The 18026-nt window shown below is 41.2% G+C and overlaps 1 protein-coding gene across 1 annotated transcript in view; it reads right to left on the reverse strand.

The window, feature by feature from the left end:
• LOC119180005 (juvenile hormone acid O-methyltransferase) overlaps positions 1-17562 on the reverse strand; it is a 31904-nt gene extending 14342 nt beyond the window's left edge. The window contains exons 1-2 of the mRNA XM_037431133.2: positions 17403-17562; positions 4862-5423 (exon numbers count right to left, since the gene is read on the reverse strand). Of these exons, the coding sequence (XP_037287030.2) occupies positions 4862-5407 (546 nt within the window). The 5' untranslated portion in view covers positions 5408-5423; positions 17403-17562. The remainder of the gene's footprint in view (positions 1-4861; positions 5424-17402) is intronic.
• Positions 17563-18026: the final 464 nt, after the last annotated feature.

Below are 18026 nucleotides of genomic sequence, written 5' to 3' on the forward strand. Positions count from 1 at the left end.
TGTGGTGAATATGCTAGTTTATGAATTTATTCTGCATAAGGTGCAGGTGAAGTGACAATAATAGTATGCAGACGCGAACAACACTAGAAACGTTACAATGCCATTTTCATCTGTAGCAACTATATTGAGGAAACTCTTTGTGGGACACGTGATGCTCTTTGTCCCTTACACGCATACTTCGTCATAAACCTAAGGACGTGATATATGGGTCGCGATCGACCCGTTGACTTTAGTGAGAAAGATGCTGCTAAGAACAGCCAAGCAGATGTAGTCGCACGTGGCAAGGAGAGTTCAGAAGAGAGATGTAATGTTGCCCCTTGATCAGGCACTGGAAGCCCTGCAATCGCTCCCTTCGGAGCTGCCAGCGCCTTCGGTTTGACGGTAAAAAACGAAAAGAATACCATTGAGTAGCACTGACAGTTGGGTGAGTTGGTCTGGGTTCATAGCAAAGAATATCGCAAAAAAACGCGGGACAGAAAACGACGAGAACACGAGTACGAGCGTTGCACATGGTCACAAAAGGCTGGACGTACAGCACGCACTGTTTTGTCATGCTTTTCTGTTCAAATAAGATACTTCTTTTTGTTGCTGGGCGATACATGAAACACTGATATATGGGTTAGTGTTAAAAATGTTCAAAGCATCTATTGTATTTCGTTTTTTCTCATTACTGATGACTATGATCACAGCTTTTTAACATTAAGAAACGCACCCGCACTCCCTTCTATGCGTACCTAATTGTGAAAAGGCGTCAGTGCTGCAACTAGCTTCGCGTTCTATCAAACTTAGATTGCTGCACCCAACTTTTTCGTTCTATGTATACAGCGTCCCAAGATAAACAAAGCCCGTGCACATCCCCTGTGGCGCAGTCAACCTGTTTATACTGGCCTATCAATTGTCCTATCACTGATGTAAAGAGAAAACGGGGTTTGTACCAGATGCACTTCTTGCAACGCAGTGCCGCCACGTGCAGGCGCAATGCTTCGTAGTCTGCTAGCATTGCAGTCTAGAGTTCGACAAAGTTTGTCTGGTCGGTTTGATTATGACGATGTAGATGTGGTCACTGATGAATTAAAGGTGAAAAAAAATCAGCGCCATATGCCCAAAGTGAATCATGTTAGAGTAGCTTGCTCGGATGTGCACCAGGCGTTTCTTGACAAGAGGAATTCTGTAGGAAGGTTTGTCAACGAGCTGGTGCGTCATGTGTACAGTACGACGAAGTCAGTGTTGTCGCGCACGTTCCAAGGCCGGCACAGTGTTAGCTACGTCGATGGGCACGTTCACCGCCTGCCTTTTATTCCCTACTGGGCGTTCCGTGAGACAAAAACCTATTGCTCTTTATTGACAGACGTGCATCTATAAGGTGTTCTCTAACCGAGTTGAGAGCATTCAGGTCAGCGGGCTTGGGAGGATATTGCTACCTGGCATAACACTCGTCATAGGAACTTGCCACGTGCTGATATACCTACGAAGAGATGAGAACAAAGTGGAGAAATTTGTGAGGAGGCGAGCGCTCAGAGCTGTGACGCCTTGTAGTCATTCTTCCTGTGCGTGCTGGATGGAGCGTTCATGTGCGCACCGCATACCCTCCGGTGCGCACGAGAAGGCTCCCTAACGATGGACCGATTGATGCTGTATATTAGCGTTTCCTTCATAACGAAAAGGGGGGGGGGGGGTAAATATGAGCCACCAGGCTCGCAAGACAACACAAAATGTGTCTTTTTTCTTTTGATGCTGCCTAATGCCTTATTTACTTCAAATAAATCAATGTTATTGTAACAAGTAATATATATATATATATATATATATATATATATATATATATATATATATATATATATATATATATATATATATATATATATATGTATATATATTTGTCTTTCATCTCTGCCTCTTCAGGCATAATGACCTCATTTCCCCACTATTTGTGTCCTTTACCTCTACTTCTCTGCCCCCAATACTTTAACCATCTCTTATTTGCTTCTATCGTGGACGTGTTCAGCTTGCCATGTTTGTCCCTGAAACCCAAAGCCACATGTAAGCTTGTACCCACACGTATAGCTGGTTGGATATCGCTGTACTCAATCAGAACTTGTTCCACCATTTTCTTATCTCCCCACAGCATGTACATTGTTCATCCTCTTTATTGAATTTCGTTTTATGACTATGCGTTCTAAGGCAACGCGACCTCGCTTTGATCAGTACAGCGCTTTCTCCTGATTAATCAAAAAACCTCTATGTAAGAGATATATATGTGGTTCATCGTTTTCACGAAGACTATTCTGTTATAGGTTGCATCATAATTTCGCAAATCAAAAGGGTGTTGAAGCTCGTGCAATGCGGCTTTCTCTTTCTCTATTTCCTCACGAGCTGCTTATTTTCACGTGTTGACATTTGTTTATTAGAAACGGCGTTCAATTTGGGAGACATTATAATAATCGAATGAGATCAACAGACATCAAAGCTCAGGAAGGTATAGCGGGCATTACTTTGTTTTTCTGAACTTCATTGTAAGGCCATAGAATCGGTCCGCACTTGAAGTAATTTGAGTTTTTATCGATTTCATTTGCTTTCCATTGATGATGTAATACTAACCTTCTGTGAATCTCCCGTATATTACATAAACGTCACGTCTTCTACAAAATGGTTTGTTTCAATGTTTTTCTATTTGTTTATAATTTGTAAAATCGACGTATGAAATATTTTGTTTTTTGCACCAAAGAAACAAGCACTCGGTCGATGTTTGCGCTTGGTTGTTCTATGATGAGAATCGGTATTAGCCTCGAGAAGTAGAGTTTCTGTATATGCTACCTAAATGTAGCATATACAGCAACTCTATCGAGAAGTTGGAGTGGCGCCGCCTGGCGGATGATGTCACGGCACGGAATCTTCGATGCGAGCCGCAGCGCGCCTACATATCGATGCGCTCGTTTCATGCACTGTTTCAATTTTTGCGGTCGCTTTTTGCTTGTTTCAAGCTGCATTTGAATGAATAAAACAGATTTGGTAATGTTCCAGGTAAAACAATAAAAAAGTTTACTTTTGCTGCTGTGCAATCACGCGCTGGGTTGTATAGCAATGTGAGACGAGCGAAAAGGTCTGTGCTGCGCTGCGAATCCCAATGATGAATTCCATTCGTGGCGACGCAGCCATATTTCGTCAGGTGTTAAATTCACGAGCACGCTTCTGTTTGAATACAACAAAATCATTGACGCATATTCATGAGATTTTGTGAAGGAATTAAGACACGACATTTACAATTTACAAGGTTGAGCTGTGCATAGATGATTCTTTTCGTAGATATCAGGGCTTCATCTCCAATAGAATAATTTGTACCGTAGGAATACAAGTATCTACGGACAGCACTCTCACAAGTAAATTAAGCCTCGCGATCGCGTGAAGCATAGAGTATCGCAACATATACCGCAAGGCACTCGCTCTGGAATCGCGCCGCCACTGTTGTGCGTTTTTCTCATGTACTTGCTCTCCCAACACGTTGTTCAGTTTGATGTTTCTCTCATAAAACTTTTGAAGCTTTAATTTACCTAAATTATTGAGGTTAAAATCGGTTGAGGGTAGGTGCCAATATTTCTATTGCGTTCAGATTCTTTCTTCTTGCAGAATCTTTGCAACGGTGCGGTCGCGCTCCGAACTCCCAGTTAGATAGCCAACTCATATGTTAAATTTTCTTGCAGTTGATTACCTCTTGGTGGACATGACGAGCCAGACCAGTCGTCGTTTTTCGGGGCGAAGGTTGTTTGTTTATTGCATGGGCCCAAAAGCCTATAAGGTAAAATATTTTTCAGGGTTGGAGGAGGACACCTATATGAAATGGTCATTTTTTGTCTGCACGGGGAAAAATCTTGGAGGGTAGGGTAAAGGCCCGGTGAGCCATTCCCTGCTTACTCCACTATTGGGCCACGTGAGTGAGTGCGGCATAGAAAGAGTACATTTAGACTTCCTGGCGTTTGCATTGAAATTGTTGCTATCAGCCATGCTCCCATGTGAAGCTCCCGTTGGCGTTTGTGACGCGGCGGCAAAATGCTCCAGCATTTCACGCACCAGGGCATAGGACTACATATTCCTGGGTGACTATTAAGAAGAAACCTGTACTATGATCCCAGTGAACGGAAATGCCAGATAATTTCGGAAATCATTGTGCGTGTGCCAGTATTATTTGGTTGATTTTGTTTACGAATATATTACGTGAGTGCTTATGTCAGCCATATTCATGCAATGTCTCCTGCTTGAGACAGTGCTATTCTGTCCAATTGTTTAGATCATTCTTGGATACAGGCGCAACTGGCACGGTAAAGCCCAATGCAATAAGTGATTTGAAAACGTGCCAACTTTATTTCCTATGCTTCGGCAAAGATATGTTCTAATTCCGGAGCCTATGGTTAGTTGTAATAACTTTACTACAACATAGCATATTTTCTTAGTGCCCATTCTGTGGTGTACGCGATAAAAACAACGAACATCTTCTCCATCACAAAGTTCACAATAAATCTTTAGTTTGGACGGGAGTTTGCCTATCCTAAGCTAAATTATGGAAGCTTTTTACAGCTGTAAAGCTTTCACTCGTTGTAACACCTTGTATGCTGAGAAATTCGCGTCAAGAAATTAAGGAATAATCACCAATGTGTCGCTAAAGGGCGTGCGCGTGGTGAGCACAGAAAAAGGTGACAAACACCGGCGGAGCAGGCGAGTCCGTGCCATGACGTCCCATTGCCATGACCGCAGTGACGCCAGTGTTCGTTTTCGGGGCTAATATAGAGATACGACGAAGCCTTTCAATAAAGCTTAAAAGATAAAGGCACTGATTTGTAGGAGGCTGAGTTTATAGTAGAAAGCTCACTTCTTTGTAGGTGCGCCAGTGATCCAGATGTGCTAGCATACTCCAAGGCACCCTCGAACGGGACCATGCAGGGAAGACCAGAAGACACTCCCCACCTTGTGATAAGAGGCTGGACACGTTCCTCATTGCTTGTTCCTGGTCTCGGACCCAATTCAGACAGAAGAATGAGTAAATACGATCGAAGGAACCGTATTTTGCGAGAAACTCCTGGATGTCGCCACTAACGTCCAAACGGTCGTACTCGATGCGAGGATGGCTGAACATTTGTCGAGCGTACGACAGCATGTCCTCCGACGAATCCACTGCGACGATTCTTGCGCAAGGTGCGCATCGCGGTAGAAGCCCCTGGCAAGTGAAGTCTCCCGTACCACAGCCAAGGTCCAGAAACTGTAATGCCCTGTCGTACTTGCGGTGGTTGAAATCTTTCTCTACCATGTCCAAAGCCTTGAGGTTCAAAAGACGCTGGTCACCGTTGTTCCTCGTATAGAACCCAGGATCGCAAGTAGTACTTTCGTAATTATCTTTTCTTGAGTTTGACGGCTTCATTTCTTGAAGTGAAAACCTAGAATGTACAAAAGTGATAAGTCTTTTATCACTTTGCCGTTACAACGTTTTTGAATGGAACATTTTTCTTGCCGAAAATATCTTTTTCTTGAATTCAATGGGGTTTGAATTAATTCACATAAAAAACAGCACCAATAACGAGAGACAAGAAAAAGAAGGAGACAGACAGACAGACAGACAGCGGCAATAATATCAGTGCCGCTGTCTGTCTCCTTCTTTCTCTTGTCTCTCGTTATTGGCGCTTTTTTTTATGTGAATCATGTCGTACCAACTCGCCCAAGCAACCACGTTAGTTTGAATTAAGTTTGCTGCGCAAGAATATTGTGAGGAGACCAGGCGAAAAAGCTGCACTAAGCAGCTTCAGGGAAACCTGACCGCTTCACACACTGAGCGGTTACAGCGGTTGAAAGCATGCCCTATAACTAATGGATGAGCAGAACAGCAAATCCAGTAAACGAAAACGGTAAAAAATAATGAACAAAGGTATTCTACAAACAATTGAAAAAAGTTACGCAGGGCAGAAGACTGCAAAAAAACAAAACAAAATACAACATATTTTCCTATGGCAGTGCGAGCCATCATGCAAACATGTCACGTAGGTTTTTTAGTGATGGAGTGGATACATCGGGACCATTTTCTTTGTGTACTGATTAATATTAGTCGATAAAAAAACTGTAGCATTGGGTCACCATAAAGAGTTTCGTTTTTGTTGACAATCCAAAGTTTTAAATGAGCAAATTTATAAAAATAAATTTGTTTCTGTAAGGGTGCCATATGCATTATAGTCATCATTCCTAAGTTTTCCTAGTCCATAGATGCGAGAAAGCTTGTATCTGTAAAAATATCATTTTTATGATACTAGGCTTTTTCAACAAAGGAGCAGTATGCCAAAGATATAGCTCGTTGGAAACAAGGAACATGGCTCTTTTTTGTAGTACCACGAGTCGGTGAATAATCAACGCTGTATTAGTTCCCCAGCCTGCAATTTCACATAGAACGCAATAATTTATTATTGAATTTTAAAAAATCTTGGTAATTGATGTAGAAAAGTAACTGCAATAGTTGCGCATAGTACCTATTGCTCTAGGTAAATTACTAAGTAATTCACTTGGCAATGCCATGATATAGTTTCAGATAAATATATGTCAAGTGATTAAAAAGACGGCAGTATTTCTATTTCAGTATGTTTAATTTATTGGGGCTTAGTTAAAATTGTTTTCAACGCGGATGAAACGTTACTGCCTTTTTTTTCTGGAATATCTTTAGCAGAATTGGTCGTCATCCACTTGTGTATATTTGCAGGCGTCTTAATGGCTCCATTTGGCATTTCTTTCTTTCTTTTGTTTATCATTTATTTCGTTTTACAAAAAGAGGAGCAAAAGCCAAAGGTCATATGGCCTCACGCGCATACTCCTTTGGAGATTTAGCATGCATACAAATAGTTTTCATGCATATAAAACACTAAGGCATCAGCAGGTACATAACTAAATGCAAGCAAAGCTAGTACAGTTTTGCATCACACAAAATACCTTCAGGCAACAAAGAAATTTACAAGCACTTCAAGAAAGCATGTAATAAAACACTTTATGTAAAACGAAAGTATTGTGATAATACTTCATGAAACAAATAATATCATGCAAAACACTTCATGAAAAAGAGACATCATTTAAACAGTTCCAGAATATGTACCCCAATGCATAAATAATGAAGACTGAAAGTGTAGTAATAAAACAGTGAAACAGACATGTTTATTCGGCGTGTAAAAATTTCATTGATAAGATATTGTATAATGTAAGAGAATGTAAGTTTGAAACGGGGTGCGTAGAAGTTTATTTATAGTCATTCCTTACAATGTTTTAAAGCCAATTATTTGATAATGAAGGTCATGGCGTCCGTAGTTTGTTCGCGTGAGTGGCGGCATTGTTGTTTGGTGGTATAAGTGATACCGTGGAGGTGAAATTGGTGTACTACTAATATGGAGTCTGCTTTTTTATGAGGGATTGTAATCTGTGATGGTGAATTTGAATTGATTTCAATTATGAATGTTTACCAAAAGATTGTGTGTGGGTAACTCTCGCGGCCTACCATGACAGCTTTCAAAACATGATTCCGCGGCCAGCAAGCAAAGTGACTGAATCGCCGAAAGCTTTCTGGTTATAGCACTACCTGGTTGCTGCTGCCTGGATTCCGTCGATTTTGGCTGACTCAGCGTGGCTATAAGCTATCGTATAAGGATGGAAGCTTGGGCGAGTTTGCACGACATTAAGGAAGAACCTTCAAAGCGCGAAAAACAAGGACCGAAGAAAAGAGCACAGAGGACGAGCGCTAACTTGAAACTGATATTTAGACCAAAAAAGAAAGAAAAAACTACACCCCTTTTGGACGGCACTCTGCGTGGACACGTGTGCCTACTGCTTTTTACACAACCCTTTTTACATACCCCCCTTTTTACATACCCACACACAAAATCACTAATATAAGACACCAGACTTGTGCAGTAGACTAACTTCATTATCTAGCAAGCTCATTGTAGGCTGGCTTCCACACGCATCGTCTTTCACTTTAATCATAAAGGCTTCGACAATTGCTCTTGTTGATTTATTGTCGTGTTTAAAAATTACAGGATAGTTACAGAAAAGCGGTTCACATTCGCAGTCGCGGCAATGCATCGCATGTGGCGAGTAGGCTAAGAGGAATATGATGCTCTGTCAGTCTAACATTCGGGCAACGTATCGACTGACCAACACAGCACCACCCACCCGTGGAGGGAGTGCAATACACAGCTCCCTGTTTACAGGGACAAACTGCAAGGCATGTTTTACATTTAATTCATTGCTTTTACCAAGATCCTCAGATCCAGGGCGCCTCTGTAAGGCAGGACAAATACCGCTTAATTTGTTGTTTGCAGAAAAAACAACGTCAACTTCTTGTCAAGCAGCCACTTTTTTCAAGCGATGCGAAAATTTGTGAAACTACGGAATAATTACAAAACACCGTTTTTTTGAGTGATAAATTCTTTTTTTTCTTATGCACCTTGCCATGGCAATCTCAAGAGCCTTCTGAGGCGCTGAAGCAATCACTGCATTTGGATACTCGGCGCTTGGTACCTTATCTACCTGTTTCTGAACACTTCGTTCCATGAGCTGCTCACATGACCTACTGACAGCGGAATGTATACAAGACAAAGCAATGCCGTTTTTTACAAGTGTAGATTGTGAAGAACTGAAATTAGGCAGACTTTTAATGGAACGGGGAAGATACACCCAGCAGATATGCGAATCCTGGAAAGAAATTTGCAGATCAAGGTACTGAATCACATCTTGTGGGAACTCAAAAGGGAGCTTCAATCTTAGAACTTGTTCTTCAAACAGCCTCAAGACATTCACTACTCTGCCGATGACATTGCGACTGCTTAGAAAGACCAGATAATCATCTACGTAACGCACAATCTTAGTGGCCTAGCTATCGATGTATCTATAGAGTTGCAAGAATCCTCGGCGGCGAATGGCCTTCGATGTCACGACGACGGAAGCACCACCCCAGAATTCAAAATGAACCACCAAGCAACAAGAAATAGGGATTTCGCGGCCAGCAAGCAAAGTGACTGAGTCGCCAATTGTTTTTCTGCTTATAGCATTGCGTGGTTGCTGCTGCCTTGTATCCGCTGATCTCGGTTGACTCAGGGTGGCCTCAAGCTATCAGCGTATCTGTCATGCTGCAAGGATTTTCTGCGGCGACTGGCTTTCGAGGTCACGACGCCGAAAGCGCCACCAAAGTATTCAAAATGGACCGCCAAGCAACAAGAAATAGGGATTTCACGGCCAGCAAGCAAAGTGACTGAGCCGTCAATTGTTTTTCTGATTATAGGTAGGCATTCAAATCTTTCTTGCCTGATACTCTTGGTTTTCTTTTTTCGCCGCTAATCTCCTGCCTACATTGTTTGTAGTGTCTTAATCCTTGATGCGCGATGGGTGCTGAAGTTACCACGTATCGCTCGCGGATTAGTTCATTCCTGGCCCATTGTCAGCGAGTAAGTGCTTGTGCTAGTCACTTCAGCTGCGAAGCAAACCTCATCTGCCTCTTATGCCCGAGACCCCGCCTGTTATTGTCTATATCTCTCGCTTTGCTTTTCCTTTGTGTCGGAGATGTGGAGGCTTATTCCGGTCCCAAGAATAATGATGATCTCTCCTTAGTTAACGCATGCCCCACTGACACCATAGAACTATTGCAAAGAAACATTCAACATGACGTAGTAGGCATTGAAACTCGGGTAACAGTCATTGGGAGCACGTAGGACGGTATTGCTCAAATCAAATTCAACTGTGAGGGTATGAGCAACTCATAAATGAAGTCAAGCCGAGCATAGCCAGAGCTAATGAAGAACTAGGAGATGTTGTAGAAGATATGAACAACGGAATGCGCAGAAACAACTTGCTTGTTGAGGGATTTCCTGAATCAAATAATAAAAGCTATGAAAAGACTCAGATCATTGTGAAGGAATTCTGCGCTCACCGTAATCTGACCCTCGGCGACAGTGAACGCGCCCACAGGATTGGTCAACGCCGAAGTGGTTTCCACCACCCTCTTATAATTAGGTTTCAAAATTACAAATCAAGAACTGATGCTCTGCGCAATGTATTTAAGCTAAAAAACATAGCGTCACCAAGAGTATGGCTAGAAGAAGACTATTCGCCTAAGATACAACTAGACCCTAAAAAGCTTCGAGACTTCGCCAAGCAAAACACGCTAAGAAAGCGAGCATTTTTCGCTCCCTTTTAACTTTCTACTAATGCCAAATGGCATCTACCTGTACGACTATTCAACGGGTTTTGTCGTTGTCGTACCTAAAGGATCCCAGTATTTTTAAAACTGATCAGCCGAAGTCAATAACTAGACACCCATTTCGCAGAAAGTGTTATTATGGCTGGCACACTTCGGAAGCCTACATAAGAAGGTTGATGGAATAAAAATACTGATTCAAACAAGCGATGCTGATATCCTTTTCGGCATTCAAGCGTGCTTAGTGAGCACATTAAACACAATGAGCTGTCGCTGCCAAATACAATCGTTGTTTTTCGCAAAAACAGGATGGTGTCGCGGGGCTGGGCCATGCTAATTGCTGTCAAAAATAATTTCAACCATCTGACATTCCTATTGACTCACTGCTTGAAAATATTTGAGCAGCTACGAATCCTAGCCATGCTCACTGTGTTCTTGATTCGTGCTACCGACCTCTTGAGAGCCAGCCCGAGTTTGTGAAGCTTTTTAATAAAGCCCTTGAACAAATTACAAATAGGTTCCCAAATTCTTTACTGCTCTTGACTGGCAATTTCAATTATCCATCCATCGGCTGGCCGGCGTCTTCACTTCTGGGTAACATGAATCGCCAAGAATCGCTTCACTTTCTCCATACGGTGCACATTCATAACCTGTCACAATTGGTAAAACAACCAACTCGAGGTGATATATCATTGATCTAATACTGACTAACCATCCTGGATACGGAAGCGCTCTCGCTCTTGAGAAAAAAAGTGATCACAAGGCTGTGTGTGCACTGCATTCTGATAGTACCATGCCCCACGAAAACAAGCGAATTCAAAACTATTCTCAACTACGCTCGCGCAGACAATACCAAAATGAACAACATTTGTTGCGGAATTTGTGGCTGCTTACCTTCACGATTTTGCTAATCGTTTAATTAACAACAACAGTTCTTTATTCAGAGACTTTTTAAGGAACTGGAAGATAACAGTCGGCCAAAATGAATTCTATTGTCTAAATCAGATGATCCTTGGCTCACTCGGGACGTGAACCGAGCGATTAACACAAATAAATGGGCATTTATAAAAGCTTCTTGGTCAAAGAGTGCTTTAGACTGAATGAATTACAAAGAGCTGTCTAAGTCTGCAATATCCACAATAAATGATGCTAAAACACGTCCTCTAACTCCACTCTACCCAATGTCATGAGGACCGACCCTGGAAAATTTTGGAGGGTTAATAACCCTAATGACAAGCCACCTTGCGTCTAACTTATATGCAAAAATGGTACCTTACAGTCCGTAGAAAAATTTGCCGAAATCTTCAATCAGCATTTTGCTTCAGTTTTTTCCGACGAATTGCCATTTTAGCATACATTCACCGATGCTTCCCCTGGATGTAACTTCGCACGCGCCCCGCCGTGGTGGTCTAGTGGCTAAGGTACTCGGCTGCTGACCCGCAGGTCGCGGGTTCAAATCCCGGCTGCGGCGGCTGCATTTCCGATGGAGGCGGAAATGTCGTAGGCCCGTGTGCTCAGATTTGGGTGCACGTTAAAGAACCCCAGGTGGTCGAAATTTCCGGAGTCCTCCACTACGGCATCTCTCATAATCATATGGTGGTTTTGGGACGTTAAACCCCAGAAGTCAAATCAACTTCGCACGAGTTTCAGTCTATCACAATAACAGAAACTGGCGTAGCGCGCGCTATAGAGAGCAAAGTTTGTTCTGGTCCGGACGGTATCAGCGCGAAAAAAAAAAGCTATTGTCAATAAAATCATCCTACCTCTCATCTCTAAGATTGCAACGGTCACTGAATTCTGAGTGCCCTCCTAATGACTGGAAAATCGCGAATATTATTCATTGCTTTAAATCTGGAGACCAGCACATTGCGAACAATTACCGTCCTATTTTTTTTACATGAATTTGTTGTGAGATACTCGAACATATCCTATACAGCCACATAATATCTCACCTTCAATTCAATAAGCTACTTTTTGAAAACCAACACGGCTTTCAGACATATAAATCCTGTGTGTCTCAGCTGTTTGTGCTAATCACTAATTTCCACAACTCCATCGATAGGTAATTTTTATTTGATGCTCTTTTTACCGATTTTTCTAAAGCATTACATTGCGTTCCTCCTCAAGATCTTCTATCAGGACTGCGTGGTCTACGGCCGGATAAAAAACATTTGAGTGGATTCAAGGCTTTCTAACAAACAGGTGTTTGTGTGTTAAAATTCACTCCTACTTATCTAAATAAACATAGGTCAAGTCGGGTGTTCCACAAGGGTCAGCGTTACGGCCGCTGCTATTTCTAAACTATCACTTAACATGCAGTCTGCCGTACGACTTTTTGCTGATGACTGCATAATATACAAAAAATAGGCAACCAGATTGACATTTTAAGCCTGCAATCTGACTTAACGATGCTTTACAAATAGTGCAGCAAATGGCTAATGAACATTAACGTTGAAAAGACCAAACATGTTTATTTGTTCCAGATACCAATCTTTCGCCGATTGTATATCTCACCAACAAGTCTCCTAATGAAACAGTATCGTCCATTGAATACTTAGGTGTCACTCTTTGTTAGAATCTCACGTGGAACAAGTATGTAGAGTTAATTACCAGCAACGCATTTCACAAGCTTGTCCTTTTAAAACGCCGCCTACGCCTGGCTACCTAATGCACTAAACTTCAGGCATTTAATTCACTCATCAAACTCATCATAATACTTAGAGTACGCTTCTAACGTATGACATCCGCATAAAAAATATATTTCTGACATGTTTGAGTGAATTCAAAATAAAGCCACTCAGTTCGTTGCTTCCTCATATTCGCGTTTTCAGAGTGTATCATCAATAAAAAGAACTCTATTACAACTTAAGACACGCAGAAAATATTCCAGGTTATCCTTTTTTCATAGCATCTACTTTAGCAACAGTCCCTTCTCACAGAAATTCATTCATCCAGCCGGAAACATTTCAGCCCGATGTGATCACGCTCACATGGTACATCCACAATACGCTCACACAGTAAAATATTTACCCTCTCCTTTGGCTTTATCAATAAAAGAGTGGAATGCCCTTCCGCGCAACATTGCAAAAATTGAAAAATTAGCTGGTTTTCACTCAGCCTTGCTATCTTACCTAACTGAGTAGTCGAGCCAAACTTACTGAATCGTCGAATTTCTAGTTTACGTTATTGTATGTATATATATTTTTGCTACATTGTACTTTCCATATATTCACTGATCGATTACTTTACTCTACTGAACCTTGTAATAATGAACTGTGTTTGCCTTTTTACGTTGTGTTTGCATTATGTTTGCTTGTTATTGCATTTTTTTCCTTTTTCGAGCTTGTTTCGTCTTTAATTTGTTTGTCTTGGTTTCTTGTACTCTGCATTGCATCCCACCCCTCCGTCGTGTAATGCCCGTTTTTAGCCCTTAGGCTAAAGTAAGTCAAACGAAATGAAATTACCTTTTTTGGAGTTTAAGTAAGTTTTGGCAGTTGTCCCCTAGACTAATACACAATAACTAAGTTTGAGTAAAAAAGGTGTAGTGCAATGCTTCTTTAGTGGTTGTGCTATAAGAATACTAATTTTATATATAGAGCCTTCTACTTTGCCAAAGACACTGCTGATCTTATCCACATGATTTTTCCAAGACCATTTTTCTTCAAACCATACAACCGAAAACTTTCGCATTGCTACCCGTTCTATTTCCTTTTATTTGAATAAAACAGTTATATCAACTGACAGTGGTGTATTTATCGGCTTAAATACTATGTATTTTGTTTTTGTAACATTTAATTAAAGTTCGTTTAAGTTTAGCTGGTCACACAATATGTCTAATAATCGTTGATTTCTTTTTGAATCTGTTTTTAGGATGTGCTTGAAAAGACACTATAAGTGTTATCCGCATACATGACTATGGTCGGTGTAGGTGAAATCTTGGGAGGTCAATAATATATGTGTTAAACAATACAGGAAATACCAGAATAATTTCAAAACCTAAGACATCCTCAAAAACATGCTTGTATTGCCTGCACAAGTTATGCACTTTGCCGATAGGCCAACATTTACTATGTCATTGATGTACAACGTGAAGACGTACGGACCCAGTATGCTCCCCTGCGAGATGCCTGTTGTTATATATTTCAACTCTAAATGGTCCACAGCTATAGCCATGAATTTGTATCTGTGTTGAAGGTAGGATGTAATTAGAGATCGAGCTACGCTGTGAATACCATAGAGATGAGGTTTATAAGCAAAACAGTAAGTCTTGTGAGGTGAAACGCCTTTAAAAAATTGAGGTAAATACCAAGCACCCTTTTATTTTTCTTGAACTTTTGAAATATACTATCTTCTTTGGCAATAGAGGCTAATTAAGGTGAAGTGTTATTACCAAATGTGAACTGTGCAGGACTTCTAATAATAAAGTGATCAGTTAACGAACGAAACTGCTCCGATAGCACTTTTTCTAAACCCTTCGGAAAAACAGGCCCCACTAATTCAGGGTTGTAATTTGAAAGTTAATTTTTGTCGCCTTTTGTATACTACTGAGACCTTCGCAGCCTGCTTGCTTCGATGTGAAATGCGTGTTGTTAAACAAAAACAAAAGCTTCCTCTAAGAAGATGTGATTATTTCTAGGACGAACTTTATCGGCGCTGTTTGAATACCAAATGCATCTGTGGTTTTTTGTTACTTAATGATAAGAATGAAACAAATGATTTATTGCGTTGAACCTCCTTAGATATAATGACTGAAAATTAGGGGGGCTAGAGTGCGAGAGGTCGATACCATCATAAGCCTGACAGAGGGACAAAAAAGTCATTAAGCGCATAAGCTCCACCAATCCCTTTAAGTTCAATTTCTTTTTTTGGGACTGCCTTATTGCTTTCATGCACAGTCTCTGTTATTGAAGTGACTGTCCTTCAATATATATGAGGGCGTTCTACAGTTAAGTGAAACGGATTAAAATGATGGTGCTACTTAGCATTCCTTAGTCGTTTTTATGACGTAGTTTCTATAATAATTAAATACGTTTAATGCTTCCGTTGATCTTGCTTAAGTGAAATAAGTGTGCAACTTGTCCCTCTTGTTTATGAGCTTAAGTAAGTGCTTATCTATCCACGGTTTAGGACAACTTTTTTTCTGTTTTAATGTTTTCATCGTTACACGCGCACACTATACTTCCTTAAATAGTTGCGTAAACTTGCCATAAGCCATATCTGCACTTTTTTTTCTTTTCACACATCGTTCAATGTGGGCCTGGGCCATATGTTCTCGGAATGCAAGTAGATAGATAACTTTATTTGTTCTTTGTAAAGGAGAGGGGCGATTGGACAGAGACGAGGAGAGATTGCTACACTCGGTAGCCCTCCGGAGTGCAGACAACGTGTTAGCATTTATGAGCTGATAAGGGAACGCATGATGTACCTATTTATGTTTTAAATTAGTAAGTGGTAAGCCGCCAGTTGCTGTAGATCGTATTGAATGTACAGCCATGGTCACGTCTGGGTAGAGTGCCCGAGCAGCTGGCCTCTACTCTGCAGGGAGGCACCTTGAGGTAGTTTCAGGTTCTGACTGGTTATGTCGGAAGCATGCACGGTCTAGTAGTCGGGCAGTCCACGTCATAGCCCCAAACTTCCTCAAGTTGTCACACTGCAGAGCAGCGACCAGCTGCTCGCATGCTCTATACGCACGTATCCATGGCTGTAGATAAAACCAAAGTTATAATAAAGAGCGAGAAGCACTTTTCCTACATTGCGAATGCATGCCGACTTACCCTAATATGCTCGGTTGCACCAAGATTTACCATCTCGGCTACCCTTTTACGATAATGATGAAAAGGAGAAAGAATGGTGATGTGGTACTTTTGTTCCACATATACACATCGTTGCACTGCATTAAGTCATCGAGGGGTGGCGGCAAGGACGTCATATATAGTGTTAACGACGCTAGTAATTGATTTCAAAGTTAATGATACATAGATAACTGCGTTCTTGCGAGCTTTGTAACGTTTAGTAAAAATTGACAATGGCCTGTTAAGGGTCCTTAAAAACGTCACCAGTTTCAATTGCCAAACGTGCCCACGCGCAAAAGGGCCGTGCTAACCGTAGTAACATATAATCCAAATAGGTATAAAACATTCCTATTGTGAAATATTTATTCTATGCTTCCATGGACATGCACGCAGACGTTTTAAACACATCACGTTGTGAAAGAACATTATTAACCTTTCGCATTGTTTTTGTCTGCTAATGCCGCAAGCATGCTTGGGAAAGGCAGCACTATAGCACCAGTCATGACAGATTGCTATATTATTTCAAAATTAGTCTTTTGAATACTCTTTTTGAATAATGCTCTTTGCGGTCGCTAAACTGTCAGCATCTAAAAGCATGTTGATGGACATACTTTGAGCCGGTAAACAGTCCGAGCCTAAGCGGTGAACTAATGGTGAACGCGACGCGAGATGTACCGTAAAGCTCCTAACTGGTCTGGTCAAATGCTCAAATTGAGCATTTAGCTGGAGAATTACACTTACAAGTCAATAAACATTGTTCTATAGCAACACTGAGATAAACGCTAAAGTTTATATCTGAATGGTCTGATAGGAATTATTAATAAGATCTAGGGTTTAATGCCCCAAAACCACCATATTATTATAAGAGATGTCGTAGTGGAGGGCTCCAGAAATTTTCACCACCTGTGGTTCTTCAGCGTGGAACTAAATCAAAATACAAGGGCCTCAAACAATTTCTCGTCCACTGGAAACACACCCGCCGAAGCCGGAATTTGATCCCGCGACCTTCCGGTCAGCAGTCTAGTGGCATATCCACTAGAACACCATGATGAGGCGTTTTATTTTACCAAAGCACATATTCAACCCCATGTTAAAACCTCTAGTTTAAAAAGATATTTCATCAGGTATAGTAAAGTGGATTTATTAAGGCTTCTAAGTACTACAGTTAGTTGTCAAGCATCATAACGGTCAATATACCTTTCCAAAAGATAAGCTTTAACGCCATCTCAAGGGCAAGAATACGATTCTGCAAATCAGCACCTTGTCTTTTTTTCCTCTATTACTAATATGGTGGCCGAGTGTTTAGTTGGGCTTGAGGGGAATACACACTCGAGACACTGTTGCTCATAATACAGAGATTGCCCAGTGTAAAAATTATGACATGGAGAGCAAATAAATGGACAAACCTTGGAGGGGAAATGATTCCTTCTAAACTGTCTTGGTAAACGGGCACGTATAGTAAGTCCTCCTTTGACTCCTACACAGCGGCCCGTGCAGATTACGCCAGCGGAGAATTTTTCAATGATGCTTAAGCGCTCAGCTACACAAGAATGCCTCTTTTAAGGCTTAGATCTAAATAGGTGGAGAGCAGGTCAGCTTTTGCTCTTATTATATGATCTCCGTATTGTTGTATGATTAGCTGCCCAGCGTTTCACCTGCTGTGATGTAAAATTTATTTTTCTGTAGGAGAGATTTGTGTGTCCGCTGTCGGAAACTGCCTGTTTAAACCGAATCAAAGGTGGTTTCATGTACGCCGCATTAATATTGAACGTCAGTGACAACGAAAAAAAATAAAAATAGTAAAAAGCCAAACTGTGATATCATTCGGCAGGATGAGTTTAAATGAGTGCGTTGCACATGTGCTTCAAATGCTGTGCATGTGTGGCACACTAATTGCAATGAAAGCGTTCGTGAGGTTCGCTGTACACTGAGATGTTCTCAAGCGCTTAGTTCTGTGGTATAGGTGTTAGGATGAATCAGTTGATTTAAACTTGTGTTTGTGTCTAGTAGGGTTAAAAAAACCGCAACTG

The sequence above is a fragment of the Rhipicephalus microplus genome, chromosome 7 (assembly GCF_043290135.1).
Source record: "Rhipicephalus microplus isolate Deutch F79 chromosome 7, USDA_Rmic, whole genome shotgun sequence".
In the NCBI taxonomy this organism is placed as follows: Eukaryota; Metazoa; Arthropoda; class Arachnida; order Ixodida; family Ixodidae; genus Rhipicephalus; species Rhipicephalus microplus.